This window comes from Acinonyx jubatus, chromosome E4, assembly GCF_027475565.1.
Source record: "Acinonyx jubatus isolate Ajub_Pintada_27869175 chromosome E4, VMU_Ajub_asm_v1.0, whole genome shotgun sequence".
Classification (NCBI taxonomy): domain Eukaryota; kingdom Metazoa; phylum Chordata; class Mammalia; order Carnivora; family Felidae; genus Acinonyx; species Acinonyx jubatus.
In genome coordinates, this window is record NC_069395.1 from 27839994 (window position 1) to 27859790 (window position 19797).

Here is a 19797-nt window from a genome sequence, read left to right on the forward strand (position 1 = left end):
AAACAGGGGAGCGATTATCATGGGGTGGGAGAACAGTGAAGTGGTCCGTTCCTTTTCAGCTTCTTGTATAGGAAAACTAAAGAAAGGCTTCTTCAGTGTGGTAAATCCCATGGCTTCTCACAGAAATCACTCAATAAACACTTGACGGCCAGAAATGAATTCGAAGATACAAATAAATGTCCAGGGATAGGAAAGCTCAGGGCATGTTTGGGGAAACCAAACAATCCAGCGTGGCTAGTTGATGATGCTGCCTAGGCCCTGGAAAGCACTGGAAAGGTGGGCTGGAGATGGATTATGAAAGATCTTAAAGGTCAGGCGACGGGGTTTGGGACTACTCCACAGGCAAAGCCATGGGTGAGGAAGGTGATCGTAGACAGTTTCTGGACAGGGGTGTAGCATCACCCCTGCCAAAGGGTGCTGTGGGTGTTTGACTCCAACAAGCAATGTAGAGATGGGCTGCAGGGCACCAGAGACCTGAGGCATGGGTACATACCACAAAACAACGATAGTAGTTCAGGTAGCTCCCTCCCATTCTTCTAATAGCTTGGTAGCCAACAAAGTGATCTAGCACAGAGCAAGACCAGACAGTAATACCTGAAGCCTAAGTTATGTAAGTACTCAAAAAACAGTAAAAACATAAAAAAGATGAGCACTTACAAATTTTGATAGGTACTACACCAGCATTTCCAGAGTATTCTGTGCCTACTTAATAACAGAAATTCAAGGCTCCATGAGTAAAAGGTCATCTCCCATGCTACCAACTTAGCTAGTGCTTATCTTCTCTGCACAGTCAATGGTCTCTAATTGCCTTTGGTGACATTCGATGAGCTAATACTAATACTACCAATACAAGCCAGTGAGCTCAGGACACAAGTACGGTAAAATCTTAGTTATCATGAACTTCCAATTATCCATGAGAGCTATTGTGTTGCTTTTGAACCTCTATTGAGTAAAACCCAGTATTTATCTCCTCAGCGTTTGCCTGACTGTATATCAAAACCTATGGGTGATTTTATAGCATGCTGATCTGACCATGTTTAGCAGCTCCCTCTCACTGTTGGGGGTTCTGTCTTGCCATATGATAAACTCAAGAAGTACCACATGAAGCATATATAGTAAGAGTCATAAAGGTAAATATGATTTTGTTCCTTCTTGAATCCCCAGCTCAGGAATTGAAGGAGCTTCACATAATCAGAAGGAAAAATAAAAAGATCTTGGGATTCTGTTTAGGGAATCAGATGAACCTGAAAACTAAATGCAAATTGTCACCAGTTGGTTAAAGAGACTTGACCAAATGTGCCTCTGCAAGACCTCATCTCCTCAGTCTCTTAGCATAGTGAGGTTTGGAATCTGGTCTCTCAATCCCACCAACCCGAGGTCAGACAGATGGTTCCTTTACATACACAAGAATTTTTTGTGCACCTTATCGTATGGCTACATAGAAACTCGTACACATATTTCTAACATAGCTCACAGCTTTTACAACTGAGGTTTTACTCAAAATTGGATATCTTATCTTTGAAAACTAAACTTAAAGCTCTTTTTGGAGCCCTCTGAGGTCTCCTAGCTGTGATAAGCAGTGATCTCCTTGCATTATGGAAACAGGATCTTTGCATTACCTGCCTCCTTCTCGGTTTCTGACTCAGAAGCTTCATCTTCGCCTTCCTCCTCCTCTGAGCTGGAACTGCTGGACTCTTTGCTTTCTTCCTCCATTTCTTGGGACTTGGGTGTCTCTTCTTCATAGAGCATCTTCTCTTTGCTAAATTAAAGAAGATGATTTGAGTGCAATTCAGAAATGGCAAACTATTCAAGTTCACTGATAATCAAGCATAAAGAGAACAAGTCTATAAACCTCTGTGTAGAAGGGGTAATAGAAATACATCAAATCCTTCTCAATTCTAAATTTTTTTGGATCTTTGGGTTTTTGCAGACTAAGGTTTAGTATTTAACTTCAGAATATGACTTAAGCAGATTTCACCTGTTCAACACACAGGAAAAAGGAAGGCTATGAATCTTGATGGTGATGAAGCAAGCAAATATGTTTTAAAAGCCATTTAATAAATGTTTACTGAGTGCTTATTACATGCCAGAAATCATGCCAGGCCCTGCAATGGTGGTGAACAAAACACACATGGTCCCTGAGTTCACAGAACATATAGTTAGGGATGCAATGAGGACTAGGAACCCCTAAGCCAGGGGGGAAAATGTTGCACACAGTCTCGATTAATTTCTAAATGTAAAACACATTCATCCATCCTCAGTGTTTCCCCATATCTCAGTGCCACCTCCTTGCCCCTCAAAGATTCAAACACAGTTTCTTTACTATATAAATTCTCAAGCTAAGTATGTCACACACACATAGCACCCACACACAGCAGAGCTCATCACATTTTGCAAGCTCCGAATGTCTTACTTCTTAAAGAGTCCACTCTGCAACTTGCTGTTCAGGTCTGACTCAATGAGCTTATTCCGTGTCTCTTTTTCACTTCGAAGCTTGAAATTGAGAAAACAGAGAGAAAAGGAGGGAAGTTAACTACTGGTAAAAATTAGCAACAATGAGAACTCAAAATGGTACTGTCATTCTGAAGAAGACAGGACCAAAACCAAAAAGAAAGAACTGAGAAAAAGAGAAACACATCAGTTGGGTCTCTCTAGAAGACAATGACAGAGAACAATCTTCATCCGAGGTAGGAGAAAAAGCATGGGGTTAGAGGTTCAATAAAACTGCCCATATGAAATATCCAAACCCAATCTTCAAAAAAAGCCTGGCTTCTAGGGGCGCCTGGCTGGCTCAGTCGGAAGAGCATGTGACTCTTGATCTGGGGGTCATGACTTCGAGCCCCACGTTGGGTATAGAGATTAATAAAAAAAAATAAATAAACTTAAAACAAAAAAAAAAGAAAGAAAGCCTGGCTTCTAGTAGACTAGGAAAAAAAAAAAAAAAGGAAGGAACTCTGAAAGAATTCTTTATGACCACATACTGAATTAGGTCGGCAATAGCACTAACGGGGAAATAAGCCCTTAGAATAAATCATCTGGTCCTTAGATACATGCTCTGCACAAGTGTTTATATCCCTGGACCCCGAAGTTAGGCATGGAGCAAAGATAAGCACCATTCCCAACACAGAAATGTTATTCAGTGAAAACATTATTTACGTTCAAAAACCAAACCATGCTGGGTAAAGGGTACACAGAAACTCTCTATATTATTTTTGCAACTTCTATGTGAGTCTAAAAATTATTTCAGAATAAAAAGTTAAAAAAAAACAACAAAAACCAGGGGCACCGGGTGGCTCATTTGGTTGAGCATCCAACTCTTGGTTTTGGCTCAGGTCATGATCTCAGAGATCAAGCCCCAAGTCAGGGTCTGCACTGACAGCACAGAGCTTGTTTGGGATTCTTTCTCTCTCTCTCTCTGCCTCTCCCCTGCTCATGCTCTCTTACTCTCTCAAAATAAATAAATGGACTTAAAAAAAAAAAACACCACCACCAAACTATGCAAAGTATACATCTTAGGAAGGTTGCTGCTGCTAAACAACAGCACCAATACTGTGTTTGCAAAGTCCTAAGTTCTAGTTTCGATTCCAGTTGCTCACTAAAGAAAACAAAACGAAGTGGAAGTTGTGTTTGTCTGAGCTGTACATATGCAATTTTCCAACTAAGCCTTGAGGTAACGAGGATTTTCACTCTACCGGTGCAGATGTAGTGAACATGGGTGAGGTGAGACATGGCTGGTCTGTGCCATCAGTGAACTATATAGAGTTCTTTCTTTCAGAGCTGCTCTACGTTTCTCTTACTGGTGCTAAACTTGAGTTCACATGCCCTGAACCACAATCATGCGAAGGAAAGCTAGTGATTTTTTTCTGTCCCACTCTGTTCAAACATCAACCCTGATCATCAATAACTGATCTTTATTCTCTTTGCCCAAATCACTCATCCCACTTATGGGTAGAAAATGTAAATTATTTACAGTTTGTCTTTATATTGGGTGGGTTTTCTCATTCCGCAGTCTATACGTGGGTACCGGTCTCCTATGTAGCACTAAGCAACAGAATGGTACGTGCAGCCAAACAATAAAAGATTTAGAATGAGAAGGGAGAAGTGGATTGAATTCTGGATACCTGATGAATGCTGAATAAGTATGAGTCATTGACCAAGTACTGTCCAATGCCAAAAGGCAGTTTTAGTTTTGTGGCCTTGTTTGCTTTTTCAGAAAGAAATATATTCCTTTCTGTAGTGAATTTACTTTAAATAAAGATGTCCTTCCAGTCAATAGGGGAGAAAAAAGTTAATGAGATGTCCTCTACCCTGGTACTCCCTATTTGGAAAAAACTGATTTGAACATACCACATTCACTTTCTAGAACTCAAGGGTAATTATTAGCTTATTGTTCTTGTCATCTTTTTAAAAATAGATTTTATTTTATTTTCTTAATGTTTGTTTATTTTTGAGAGAGAGGGGGGAAAAACAGGAGCAGGGGTGGAGGGTGCAGAAAGAAAGGGGGACAGAAGGTCCAAAGTGGGTTCTGCACTAACAGCACAGAGCCTGATGTGGGGCTCGAACTCATGAATCATGAGATCATGACCTGAGCTGAAGTCAGATGCTTAACCAACTGAGCCACCCAGGCGCCCCTGTTCTTGTCATTTTTGACTTTCAGCTGCTTGAAGGCTATCTTATGATGAGTAAACTTTAACAACAATGGTTTTTGGAATATCTTCTAACAGACTATTGCTAGTCCCTGAAGGGAATAATGATCATCTCTGAAATGCAGATATGTCCATTTCAGCTCTCAGTAGACAACTAAAACAAGTGATTGAGATATCTGCAGTGGACTGCATTGTTATAAAAGCTTTAGAAATACATGTTTATTTATTTATTTTTCAGAGAGAGAGGGAGTGAGTGAGCAAGCACCAGTGGGAGAGGGGCTGGGAGAGGGGGAGAGAGAATCCCAAGCAGGCTCCACACTGTCAGCACAGAGCCCGACTTGGGGCTCGAACCCACAAACCACGAGATCATGACCTGAGCTGAAATCAAGAGCTGGACACTTAACCACCCAGGCGCCCCCATTGTTACACTGTTACAAAAGCTTTAAAAGCATTAACTGAAGACTCACCACATTCTGCTTCTTCTGGAGCATCTCCAAGTGCTCCACAAGACCCTCATCAGCCACATCAAATGGTGTTTGGCCCTGGCAGAGAAAAGGGGTACCATGATCAACAGAAAACAGAAACAGCAATCACGTGACTTTATGGGAAAACTATTCAATACTCACTTTATGCCTTTGTTCCAATTGATAGCTGCTTCCCTAAAATCTATTCTGCATTATAACAATGCCTTCAACTAGCACAGAGGAAGAAACAAAACAAGGAACAGCAAGTCCTTTAAATACAAGTTTTTATAGTTTGTAAAACAGTATTGAGGAAAGCATCACATCATCTCTAATGCTTTATTGCCTTTTGGCAAATAATCAATTGAAGTTTCTCCTTGTACCTGTTCTAAAATGGTCTTAATTGCTCTGATAAATTCAATAAGGGGCTTTCATAAGCCTCAGAAGGAGGTTCAGGGCACATGTCATCTCCCTTGAAGTGAGAGAAGGGTATTTTTTTAGGAAATGTCAGCACAATATAGGACGCTAACCCACAATCTGAGAGAAAGCTGGGTTCAGGAGAGATGTGAGGCAGGTAAGAACATCTACTAAATAAAAAGCCATATCTCTGGATTCCTAGAAAATCAGTATTTTTGCGATAGGAGTTCCAAGTCTTCTAAAGTTGCTTGACATGAGGCTCAACAACACTATTTTCAGCCAGAGACAAGGATCTTTGTCATTATAATGTTTTTTCAGTGACTGGATGTGAGTAGAGCTCAGCTATTAAAAGTCTTTGAATTAAAAATGAAGCAAAATAACATCTTTCATACTTCACCACAAACAATAGCCTTAGGACTTCCAATGCTCATTTTTGCCAAGGGCAAATATCTTTTTTTCCTGTTTATTTTAGGGCCTTCAACATAAATAGAATCAGAATGCTAGGTCAGTAGAGTTTTATTTAACACAGCAAACCTCTCTGTGTGGATAATGAGGCAGGGGGGAGGGAGGAGGATGTGGGGAGCAGAGCCATAGCTGCCTGTGACGTATGTTTCCCTGGACAGTGAGCCTGGCCATTTAACTAAGACTTTAAGTTTTTGTTCTAGAGACCCAGCCACCAATCTCACTGCCCTTTTAGAAGGTCGGGCATACTAACCAGTTTGTTCCTGATATCCATATCACAGAGTGCTTCCGCCAGGATGGAGCAAGCCTCCTTCACACCCCAGTGCGCAGCAGCATGGAGGGGAGTCCAGCCATCATAATCCTGAACATTGAGTTCATAGCCAGCCTGAATTAAAAGTCTAAGAAGAAAACCCCAAACAAGATATTTATACCCTCTATATTATAGTTTTCTGCCACATAAACTATCACCTAATTGATATTTCAGATTTTGGCCCTGAACCACTGGGGTCTTGTGATTATTTCTGTCCTCTAAGGCAGAGCTCAGGTTTCATAGTTACTACACTGAAAACCAATCATACAGAACAGTTATCAACCCTCTCTTAAAGGTCCTATGGCACCTCCTAGGCACACCCATGTTGCACCATGGATGCAAACGTTTAGAAAGGGATATACCTTTGAGATTAACCAAAGCCTAATTCTATTAGCCAAACCACATAATTCTGTTACAAGGTGTGTTTTCCACTTCTAGTGCAGGAAGGAAGAAACATGTAAAGTGAGAACTCAATTCTCTTCAGGGCACTTTGCTTACTACCTTTCTAGTTGGTCTTTCCAGGACCCTGTACGTTTTACTGTAGGCTGTCACACTTCCAACCCTGCAAAGTATCTGCAGGGACTTCGTGCTAACTACAAAGCTATAATCTGTGTGCAAGGAGGAAGAAAGGTAGGACTCCTGAGGTCCCAAACTGCACTGGCCTGAATGAGGTTCCCTTTATCACGGGCCTCCAGACACAAAGAACTCCAGAGAACGTCAACCAGGCCAGGGAAACCCCACGGTGGGTGGAATATGAAGCACTGGAAGAGTCTGGCCACGACTACACAGACAGTGCTATTAGCTACCCACGATTTGGGAAAGCCTGTCAACAGTAAGCACCAAGAGCTACATCCAGCATGTGTGGATGTAAGGAAAAATGGAACAGGCAGACGAGTAGAAACTAAATCCCTCATGTAAGTTAAACTCTCCTAGTCTAGCTGGACACTGCACACTCAGTATCTGTAAAGTTCATCTAAAGAGCCAAAGAAATGATCTGTGTCCAAAAAGGACCAAAATGACCTGACAGAAATGATTCTGTCCTGTATTACCTGACACCAAAGGTGAAGATTGCAGGGAAAGTAGTGATAAACCAGAGAGGTCATGTAAGGTCATCTCTTAGGCCAGTCTACCTCAACTCTGTTTTATATCATGCACGTCAGTGAGAAGCTAAAGTGATAGTAGGAGGGTGGGAGACCATCTATGGATTCATATCAGCAAAACATAAGAAAAGACTGCATGATCAGCGAAGAAAACAACAAAGAAAGAATTGCATCATAGTTGAAAATCGAATTCACCCCCTGCTTCCAAAACCCAGCTCGTTTTCTCCCAGTCTACCAAATTCCTGATTGATGTAAATGCACCATACCTGAGGACCTCAGAGTAGCCCTTGGCAGCCGCCACATGGAGGGCTGTGGCCCCTGAACGAGGCTGCCTTACATCTTCTATTTTCCCACTGTTGAGCCACTGGCGGGCATCCTGTAACATCTGTTGTTCTTCTTCTTTTCTTGACTGCTCTAGATCAACTCCTGCGGAAACCAGATAGCCAGCATTACTGTAGGTCCATTTAAATCTGACAGGATATTTTCCTTAGGTTCTAAACACATCATAAATAAAACCACAAATAACAGTTTAGTCACCAAGTTGGGTATTCATCAAGTTTACTCCTTATTTAGAAGAGCAATGGCATTTATACACATAGTAGTAGTTTTACCAGGGTTAAATCATCATTTTAAATACTATGTGATGGCAGTTCCATTAAAGGAACGTGCTTAAACTTGTTTTCAATTTTAAGAACATAAAGACCAAAAGAACATTAGTTTTGTATTATAATATTTGCACAATGCTGTACACTTCAAAGACCTTCTACATGTTATACCGTTTTAGTTGGCCAATAATCCTTTGAGGTAAATATAAGAAATTACTATCACTATTTAACAGATGAGGAAATAAGGATAGAAAGGTGAGGTGCCTTTGCTCAAGGCCACAAAATACATCAGAGCTGCCACTAGAACTCTGATATCCTAGGTCTCTGTCTGTTGCTCTTTTCCACTTACTACACCATAAGATTGGTAACCAAAAATCTTGGTTTCATGGGGCATCTGGATGGCAGTCGGTTGAGCGTCCGACTTTGGCTCAGGTCACGATCCCAAGGTCTGTAAGTTCAAGCCCCAATCGGGCTACCTGCTGTCAGCCTGTCAGTCCAGAGCCCACTTTGGATCCTCTGTCCCCTCTCTCTGCTTCTCCCTCACTTACACTCCCCCCAAAATAAATAAGTATTTTTTTAAAAATCTTGGTTTCAGGTATGATATACTTTAAAAAAATAATCTACCTCTAATGTTCAATTCCATATCAAGGGAAATACACTGACCTGAAGCTATAGAATCTAGAGTAGCTGAGTAGGTCACGTGTAGTTAAACTTCCAAGGGAATTTAGCTTTTGTTTCACTTTAAAACATTATGGAGGAACTCCCAAAAGTTCCTCCTTTTAGCCACCAACTCTCCAACATCTGTGCCAGTGAAAAGGGACAAGGGTGGGGCATTCCCCCTTATATAAGATAATTACATGTCCCAAATACAAACATACCCATCCAAAGAGTTTTATACCCACAAGCAGGCTTTCTCTGTGTTTGGTCTACTCTCTTCCAACTCACTTCCTAAATGAGAACCTGTGAACTATCCAAGGATTATCTGTCTGATTTGGGGGGACAGACAGGGTGAAAGGGTAAGCAATTTATTTTATTTCTTTTTTTCCCGGTGTCACTGAGATACGATAGATATATAATACTATGTAAGTTAATTTTTACAACATGTTGATTTGACACTGACATACTGCAAAATGATCACTACAATAAAGTTAGTTAACAACCGCATCACCTCCCAAAATTACCATTTCTTTTTTGTGCTGGGAACATTTAAAATCGCCTAGCAACTTTCAAGTTCATAACAGAGTGTTGTTAATTATAGTTACCGTGCTATACATTAGATCCCCAGAACTTATTTTATAACCAGAAGTCTGTACCCTTTCTTTGACCAATATCTCCCCATTCATCCCCACCCCAGCCCCCCGGACACCACTATTCCACTCTCCATTTCTATGATATCATACAATATTTGTTTCTTTCTTTGTCTGACTTATTTCACTTAACATAACGCCCTTATTTCACTTAGCATAAGGCCTATCCATGTTGTACAGAGCAATATTTCCTCCTTTCTCGTGGCTGAATAATATTCCATTATACACACACACACATATATATACACATATATATGTACGTTATATATATATACACATATATATGTATGTTATATACATACATATATATGTATGTTATATATATATACATACATATGTGTGTGTGTGTGTGTGTGTGTATATATATAAAATATCTTTATCCATTCATCCACAGAATTACACTTAGGTTCCTTCCATATCTTGGCTATTGTGAATAATGATGCATTGAAAATGGGAGTATAGGTTTCTCTTCAAGATCTTACTTTTATTTCCTTTGGACATATACCATGAAGTGGAATTGCTGGATCATATGGCAGTACTATTTTTAATTTTTTGAGAAAATTCCATACAGTTTTCCATAGTGACTGTACTAATACACATTCACACCAAACGTGTACAAGAGTTCCCTTTCCTCCACAGCCTCACCAACACTATTTCTTGTCTTTTTGATGATAGCCATTCAAACAGGTGTAAGGTGATATCTCACAGTGGTTTTGATTTGCATTTCCCTGATGATTAGTGCATTGAACATTTTCTCATAACCTGTTGGCTATTTGTATGTCTTCTTTGAAAAAATGTCTATCCAGTTCCTCTGCCCATTTTTAAAAATTTTATTTAATTTATTGTTTTAACTTACATCCAAATTAGTTAGCATATAGTGCAACGATGATTTCAGGAATAGATTCCTTAATGCCCCTTACCCATTTAGCCCATCCCCCCTCCCACAACCCCTCCAGTAACCCTGTTTGTTCTCCATATTTAAGAGCCTCTTATGTTTTGTCCCCCTCCCTGTTTTTATATGATTTTTGCTTCCCTTCCCTTATGTTCATCTGTCTTGTATCTTAAAGCCCTCATATGAGTGAAGTCATATGATATTTGTCTTTCTCTAATTTCGCTTAGCATAATACCCTTTAATTCCATCCACGTAGTTGCAAATGGCAAGATTTCATTCTTTCTGATTGCCAAGTAATATTCCATTGTGTGTGTGTGTGTGTGTGTGTGTGTGTGTGTGTGTGTACACATACACCTCATTTTCTTTATCCATTCATCCATCAATAGACATTTGGGCTCTTTCCATACTTTGGCTATTGTTGATAGTGCTGCTATAAACATTGGGGTGCATGATACAGCACACCTGTATCACTTGGATAAATACCTAGTAGTGCAATTGCTGGGTTGTAAGGTAGTTCTATTTTTAATTTTTAATTTTTCTATTTTTAATTTTAATTGTTTTCCAGAGTAGCTGCACCCAGTTTGCATTCCCACCAGCGGTTCAAAAGAGATCCTCTTTCTCTGCATCCTCGCCAACATCTGTTGTTGCCTGAGTTATTAATGTTAGCCATTCTGACAGGTGTGAGGTGGTATCTCATTGTGGTTTTGATTTGTATTTCCCTGATGGTAAGTGATATTGAGCATTTTATCATGTGTCGGTTGGCTATCTGGATGTCTTTTTTGGAGAAGTATCTATTCATGTCTTTTGCCCATTTCTTCACTGGATTATTTGTTTTTTGGGTGTTGAGTTTGATAAGTTCTTTATAAATTTTAAATCCTAACCCTTTATCTGATATGTCGTTTGCAAATACTTTCTTCCATTCTGTCAGTTGCCTTTTAGTTTTGCTGACTGTTCCCTTCGCTCTGCAGAAGCTTTTTATTTTGATGAGGTCCGAGTAGTTCATTTTTGTTTTTGTTTCCTTTGCCTCCAGAGACGTGTTGAGTAAGAAGCTGCTGCGGCCAAGGTCAAAGAGACCTGCTTTCTCCTCGAGGATTTTGATCCTCTGCCCATTTTTTAAAGTTTATTTATTTATTTTGAGAGAAGAGAGCATGCGTGCATGTGCAGGGGAAGAGCAGAGAGGGAGAGAGAGGATCTCAAGCAGGTTCCATGCTGTCAGTGCAGAGCCCATTGTGGGGCTTGATCCCACAAACTGCAAGATCGTGACCTGAGTCGAGATCGTGACCTGACTCAAAATCAAGAGTCAGACATTTAACCGACTGAGCCACCCAGGTGCCCCCATATATGGACTTTATAATGTTGAGGTACATTCTTTCTATATCCAGTTTGTTCAAATTTTTATCATGAAATGTTGTTGTCTTTTGTCAAATGCTTTTTCTGCATCTGTTGAAATGATCATGCAACTTTTACCTTTCATTCTATTGTTGTATATTATATTTATGTATATTGAACCATCCTTGAATTTCAGAGGTAAATCCCACTTGCTAATAGTGTATTAGCTTTCTTGTGCTGTTGAATTTGGTTTACTAATATTCTGTTGAGAATTTCTGCATCTATATTCATCAGGGATATTGGCCTATAGTTTCCCTTTCTTGTACTGTCCTTATCTGGCTTTGATATAATGATAAAGCTGTCCTCATAAAATGAATTTGAGAATGTTCCCTCCTCTTCAATTTTTTTGAAAGAGTTTGAGAAAGCTTGGTATGTATTCTTCTTTAAATGTTTGGTAGAATTCACCAGAGAAACCACATGGTTTTGAGATTTTCTTGTTGTTTGATTATTGACTCAATCTCCTTGTTATCGATGTGTTCAGATTTTCTATTTTTTCCTGATTCAGTCTTGGTAGGTTGTATATTTCTAGGAATTTATCCATTTCTTCTAGGTTATCCAATTTGTTGGCATAGTTGTTCACAGTAGCCTCTTAGGATGTTTTGCACTTCTGTGGTATCAGTTGTAATACCTCTTCTTTCATTTGATTTTATTTATTTCAGTCTTTTTTTTCTTAGTCTAGCTAAAGGTTTGTCAATTTTATTTATCTCTTCAAAAAAACAGCTCTTAGTTTCATTGATCTTTTCTATTGTTTTTTTCTGGTCCCTGTTTCACTTATTTCTGCTCTGCTCTTTGTTATTTCCTTCCTTCTGCTAACTTTGGGCTTAGTTTCTTCCTTTCTCTAGTTCTCTGAGATGTAAAGGTGAGTTGTATATTTAAGATTATTTCTTTTCTCCTAATGTAAGCATTTGTCACTATAAACTTCCCTCTAAGAAAAGCTTTTGTTGCATGTAAAACATGTTTCAACATGTTGTATTTCCATTTCTGTTTGTTTTAAGATATTTTTAAATTTTTTTTAATTTTTATTTTTTTGAGAGAGAGACAGAGCACGAACAGGGGAGGGGCAGAGAGAGAGGGAGACACAGAATCTGAAGCAAGCTCTAGGCTCTGTGCTCTTAGCACAGAGCCTGACATGGGGCTTGAACTCATGAACCATGAGATCGTGACCTGAGCCAAAGTTGGAGCCCAACTGACTGAGCCACCTAGGCGCCCTTCAAGATGTTTTTAAATTTTTCCTTTGACTTCTTCTTTGACCCACTGGTTGTTCAGTAACATGTTGTTTAATCCCCACATATTTGTGAATTTTCCAGTTTTCCTCCTGTTATTGATGGAATGTTCTGTATATGTCTATTAGGTCCATAGGGTCTAAAGTATAGCTCAAGTCCAATGTTTCCTTGTTGGTTTTCTGTTTGGATGACCTATCCATTGTTGAAAGTGGGGTACTAAAGTCCCCCTATTGTCAAAATAGACAATAATACAATAAATCTATTTTTCCTTCAGATCTGTCAGTATTTATTTAATACATTAGGTGTTCCAAAGTTGGGTGCATATGTATTTATGACTGTTACACCTTCTTGTTGGATTGAAAGGAGTATCTAATTTATAACATACCAGAATTCCATGGAAAGAGTGAACTGTCATGCTGCAAAGTTAAGCATACATTTGAATACCTCTTCCAACAGAGCATATTCCTTAACTGAAGAGTCAGAAATCAAAATAGAAAAGTTTGTTTCTTAAAGCTATTTTTAAAATCTCAGTTTGTTTAAAAAAAAAGTTTTTGTATACTGTGATGTCAATCTTAGGATAAGGCTGAGTGGGACTGAATGGTAAACTAAGTATAAAGTTCTTTAATTCAAAGGGCACAAAAATTATACACAGGAAGGCAGTAAAAACAAGTATTTACTGCCCTAGAACATCATTATTTTAAGGTAGGCATTGGCATATTTTCCATAAAAAGCCAGATATCAAATATTTTCAGCTTCGTGAGCCATTTAGTCTGTTCAACTCTTCTGTGGTAGTGCAAATGCAGCTTTGGGTGTTATGTAAACAAATGGATGTGGCCAGAATTGGCCTGCCTGTTCTAAAGGATCACATCAGGAAAGGCCACTGGAGCTAAATCTTTTGGCGTAAGTGCAGACTGTGGGTAAGGCAGTTTCATGGAAAGACTAAAATTCACTATAAATCAGGTCCACAAAGTTTCTTGATGGTTCTAGTAAACTTCCTAAAACCTGTCCTCCCTGCTATCTGACTATCTGCAATATTTTTTTTTAAAAGAACCTAGAGACCTTCAGAAAAATTCTGGCTTATTCTCTGATATGGATTCTTCTGAAAATTAAGTCATAAACAGAATTTGGCCCATATTCAAATTTATATTACATATCATCCTTTCTTTAGATGTCATAATGTCTAGCAAAATCCAATACCATGTATACTCAGAAATGTTCATGCTCCTCGTCAGTCCAATTTGTATTATCAAAATAATCAGGTCACTCCCAACTATACAATGGGTATACATCCTCAGATATGTCAAAAACAAGGAATGACTGCTCATCCTTTTGGCATTTGAACCATTCTTATGTGAATTCTTAAGAGGACACACAACACTGGTAATTGATGACTAATACTGTGCAGACAGATCTAATCCTCTCCTATCATATGATGATGAAAAGCTCTTTACGGCAAATGGATTATTTTCTAAGTGGCAAAGTTTGAGAGTCTCTCCTGGCCCCCTCTAATTGCTTAGTTTTTTTACCTTGCTTCTTCACTTGTTCCAGAAGAAGATCCTTCATGGCAGGCTCTTCTGCAAGGTCAGAGGGGACTTCACCTTCACTATTCACAATACCCACACTGGCTCCATGGTTAATGAAATACCTGTGTAGACAAGATCCAGGATCTATATTATCTGTCGATCTGATATCAATTTAAACTCATGCATATGAGTGAGGCCACTGTTTTGAGGTTTTAAATATGGTCCCAGATGATGTGTTCCATTATTAATTTCTAACTCCATTAACCTTCAATAATTAGGACTGGAAGTGTCTCTATTTCCTGATGAATAATGCCAACAAACAAGATTTCTTTCACACTCATAGTCCTAACTTCCACCCTCTCACTCTTATTGGATAGCAAGAGACTTTCTAAATACCATAAGGAAGACATACAACTCTAAGAATTCACCTACCATCCCTGAGGTCCAAACAAATTCCCAAAAGGATTTATTACACTTGTAATATTGAGAATGAGAGCTCTCAGAAGGTATGTAAAGAAGTAATTCTCACAAAACTTTCTCAATGCCACATTAGAATATATTAAGTAGTGCTGGGGTATGAAAATAGAAAATAATGAATTAAAATGTGCATGAATCTGCGTAAATCGTGTCTCCACACAATACCTCTCTCTTCAACCATACATCTACATGAAACCTTCTACACTCTACAAGGAAACTAAATTACTAAAGAAATAAATAGTTAAATTCTAAATAGATTCTGTATTGAAATGCAATACTCAATTCTGAGGAAGAAAGGTCTGATAATTAAAAAAAATTTTTTTTAATGTTTTATTTATTTTTGAGACAGAGAGAGACAGAGCATGAGCAGGGGAGGGGCAGAGAGAGAGGGAGACACAGAATCTGAAGCAGGGTCCAGGCTCCAAGCTGTCGGCACAGAGCCCGACACGGGGCTCGAACTCACAAACCGCGAGATCATGACCTGAGCCAAAGTCAGACGCTTAACCGACTGAGCCACCCAGGCGCCCCAGGTCTGATAATTTTAATAGCTTAAATGGATCTTTTTTGATTTCCGAAGTGCTTTCACATAAAATTACATAATGAGTCAGATCATTTTATGAAGTAGACAATATGGGTAGGTAGTACTACCTCCACAAGAAATTGAGGCTCATCTATGTTGAGTAATTTTCTTAAAATCACATAGGTGGCAAATGACAGAGGTGACGGCCCCAGTCTTCCATCTTCAAGTCTAGTTCATCTGTTCACTAGATCAAGGTGCTTTGGGGCCAGTGAGAATCCCAGTAATGCTAGGAACTCTAACAAATATTCAAAAGTATTTAAAGGAGAAAAAAAAACTATTTAAATCAGATTTCAACAATTTGGTGAGCATTTATTGGACCCCTATTATGTTTAAGGCATCACATTTTAGATACCATAGGAGATTTTCAAAAGATAATCAATATATGGTCATTCTCTCTTCAGAGAGTTAGCAAAAGAGAAAGAATTAATGAAGACTACATTAAAATCATGTTTTTGCTTTCTTAGTGCCTAGTACATGGTATAACAGAGCCTCAATAAATGTTTTTAATTTATAGATCAATTGCACATATATAAAGTGCAAACGCATTCACAATTCATCTGATTTCAGCGGTCTCTGTCCTTCCCTCAGTCTCAGAGGAAGACAGACTTTTTTCAATTCAGAGGTTAATATCCTCTCTTTGCAGTCTTAGTTCTATCAAGTACCAATCCTCTGTCCATCAATTACTCCTTCATTTCTATATATTCAATACCTTCTCTCTTCTGGTTCCTCAACTTCAGGCCAGGGGAACATTCAACTACAACTGAAAAATCACCCTGAAAAATCAAAATGGAAATAATCTACACAGTAAGCGCTCAATAAAAGCTTTTTGTAGTGAACTATACCCTATACTCTCATCAAATTGGACCACTTAATGTTCCCAAACACATCCCACTCTCACTCAGCTCTCCTCCAAAGCTTAAGTAGTTTCCTCTAACCGAATGAAACACCCTCTCTTTATCCTTTCCCTTCTAGAAACTTTCCATATCTTTCCAGGTCCATTTAAAATTCTTTTGCCTTCATGTAGCCTTTGCCTGTTCTCAACAACTGAACTTTCTGTCTCCTTCCTAAAACTCCACCCTCTCCCCTGATCCCTCCCCAGCGCTAATTCTAGACCTCTGCCATGACACTATTGATGCCACTGCCCAATCAGGCTGAAAGCTACCTGAGGGCAAGAACTGTGTCTTCCTCACTGTTATCATTGCCAGAACATCGTGACATCATCTCTCTTCTCTTGGCACTCCATAAATATTACCTGAAATAAATGAAACATCTTAACTACTGTGTTCTGACATCTATTCCATCTCTTATTGGATCAGTCACAGTGTCACTTGGTTATACAGGCCTCTCTGTTTTTCCCTTTTTGGACATGTTCTTATGCCAATAATCAAGAAAACTCATTTCTAGAAAGCAATCTGGCTCACTATGACTCAGGGATTACTGTTAAACAAAGCTTCCTTCCTAGACCATTTTTAGGGGAAAAAAAGTAAAAACCTGCTTAGTTTCACACTTTTACCTGTATAAGAATAAATATCAATCTATAGAGTAATATTTACTTTACCCCTGAGAATCTTTATAGTTATCCAGAGACTCAGAAATACCAACTAGCAAAATAAATATGCCCTTTAGAAAATAAAGCCTCCCTATTCTTCCTTACTCATCACTAATATATTAGTAAAAATACTAATATCTAAAGGAGGAAGAAAGAAAATTTAATGTGTTTTAAAACTCAGAATAAATTAACATCCCAATAAACTATAAAGCCAAACTAAATGCTATACCTTTGGGTCAATCTGCTGCTTCTAAGTTAAATACTTACTGGTAATAAAAATATAAAACATCCTGCTAACTAGCAGTAAGCCTGAACTCAAATTAAAATGAGAAAAATAATAGCCTCTAAACGTGTTTTTTTTTTTATTTCAATGTTTATTTATTTTTGGGACAGAGAGAGACAGAGCATGAACGGGGGAGGGGCAGAGAGAGAGGGAGACACAGAATCGGAAACAGGCTCCAGGCTCTGAGCCATCAGCCCAGAGCCTGACGCGGGGCTCGAACTCACGGACCGCGAGATCGTGACCTGGCTGAAGTCGGACACTCAACCGACTGCGTCACCCAGGCGCCCCAAAACCTGTTTTTAAAAACATACCATACCGAGTTCAAATATGAGACAAAAAGATAATGGAACATGAAACCGAATGCAGTTGGAGTCTTCCTAGAAAGCTAATCTGCCTTTTATTTGTCTCTACTCCCTTGAAATTTGGAATTCTGATGATTCTGAGGATAAGAATGCAAAATTTAAGATACCAAAAAAAGACAAAATGACCAAGGGCTAATCTTATCTAAAACATTGTTCACAGGCCCAAAGGTAAAGTAACCAAAATGAGTAATATAAGCAGTGAGGTTTTTTTTCCATTGTACAGAAAATAATGCTACATAATGCAAATAAATAAATAATTTCAAGATCAAACTTTCTCATAATGATATGCACAATGAAAGATAAATTAAAGAAAGCCATCCCTACCACCACCTCACCCATGCAACAAATTCTAGTCTAGGTCATCTCTCTCCTGGTCAGACTTTCATTTGACTAATGAGTAATAATTTGTATGAGGAAATAGTAACTCTCACTGATTCCTTTCACTCAAGGTAATATTTATTTGGGCAGGAGATGGTTAAATTTTGAACTTATTTCCAAAGGAACCGTGTTCATCCAGAAAGATGAATTAAAGAAACCACTGTAAAAAAGCATTTACAATCATTCTCTGTACTCAGCTTCACAAAAAGAGAAAAAAGAAAGAGACTCCATGGATAATGCCAACATAAGTGATCCTAATTCTAAGCATGAGCTCTGCTAGTTACCTGCCAACGGAAAAAAAGTCAAATTCTTGGATGTAATGAGATTTGGCAACTCAGAAATCACAAACAAGCCACCTGAACAAATAATGAAATATAAAAAATGAGGTGCTAACATGTTCTATAACTATTTCTTAGACAAATTTTTTAAGTAAAAATTGAAATCTAGGAGGAAGCCACCTTAACTCTTAGACATCAGATTGTTGGCATTAGTGGGCAAGGCTGAGAATCAGAGCCTTTTCTAGGAGACTCTAAGAAGAGGACAGTCTAAGGGATGAAGAGGTGACTGAGAACAGGATAAAGAACCGAGACCGAAGAAAACTGCATTGTTTGCTTCTGTTGGCTTTGGGGCTGATCCCGTTGTCCACTTTTTAGAACAAGCAGCCCAGTCAAACACCAGTGCTGCTGCCTAGTGTTTCTCTGGCTCTGACTCTCCCTTTGTTTAACTTCTCCCACTGAGCATCCTGGCTCGAAAGCAAAACAGAGACACAGGCTCTCCCCCAGGAAACCTGGGTAAATCAGATTCTGCGGGAAGCCATTCCCAAGCCTCTACATAGCTGCCAACATAATTCTCCCTGCTGTTTGTTGAATAAGAGAAATATAATAGAGCTCTAATTATATGGAAAAGGGTCTTAAAACAAGCATCTGATTTTCAAAGGATCACAGAATATCATTTTAGTGAATTTACCTTACCAACCTAAATTTACTCTCATCTCTAGAAAACACTCAGTTGCCTCATTTTAAAGATGTTTCAACTGCCAAAGTCTCTTTCCTATTTAAAAATAACTGGGACACCTGGGTGGCTCAGTCAGTTAGGCATCCATCTTCGGCTCCGGTCATGATCTACAGTCCATGGGTTCGAGCCGTGTGTCAGGCTCTGTGCTGACTGCTCAGAGCCTCAAGCCTGCTTCAGATTCTGTGTCTTCCTCTCTGCCCCTCCCTTGCTCACACTCTGTCTCTTTCTCTCTCAAAAATAAATAAACATTAAAAAAGTTAAAAAAAATAAAAATAAAAATAACCTTGGGTGGCTGGCTGGCTCAGTCAGTGGAGCATGCAACTCTTGATCTCGGGGTCGTGACTTAGACCATGCTGGGCATAGAAACTACTTTAAAATAAATAAACAAACAAATAAAATAAAAATAAATTTCATTCCTTCATTTAACACTTATTTAGTACCTCTTACATCCTAGATACCATGTGGTCAGGATTCTTCTGCCCAAGGCAAGGGCAACTAGTTGTCATGGAGGTCAGGAGCTACTTGTGTGTCTTAATAAACATACCATTCAACTAATGTGGAGAACAAACACATGCCAATCCCTACCCTTCCTTTGTTCCATGTTTAGGCTCATTCTTCTGCTATTAACCATATGGGTATTATGATCAGTGTGTCAGGCATTCTCCACCTTCATTTGTACTGAACACTGATTTTTTTCTTCTTTTTTTTGATGTTCATTTATTTATTTTTGAGATAGAGAGAGAGCAGGGGGAGGGGCAGAGAGAGGAGACAGCAGACAGAGAATCCCACGGAGGCTTTGCACTGTCCACACAGAGCTTG

At 38.9% G+C, this 19797-nt stretch overlaps 1 protein-coding gene across 12 annotated transcripts in view; it reads right to left on the reverse strand.

Moving 5' to 3' along the window:
* Positions 1-19797, reverse strand: part of PPP1R12B (protein phosphatase 1 regulatory subunit 12B) — a 216657-nt gene that overhangs the window by 141120 nt on the left and 55740 nt on the right. For all 12 annotated transcript variants that reach the window (XR_008293090.1, XM_053209247.1, XM_027074710.2 and 9 more), the window contains exons 3-8: positions 14339-14457; positions 7663-7822; positions 6240-6384; positions 5114-5188; positions 2414-2493; positions 1620-1759 (exon numbers count right to left, since the gene is read on the reverse strand). Coding sequence is in view for 11 of the 12 variants with exons in the window: in XM_053209247.1 (XP_053065222.1) it covers positions 1620-1759; positions 2414-2493; positions 5114-5188; positions 6240-6384; positions 7663-7822; positions 14339-14457 (719 nt within the window). In the remaining variant the exon portion in view is untranslated. The remainder of the gene's footprint in view (positions 1-1619; positions 1760-2413; positions 2494-5113; positions 5189-6239; positions 6385-7662; positions 7823-14338; positions 14458-19797) is intronic.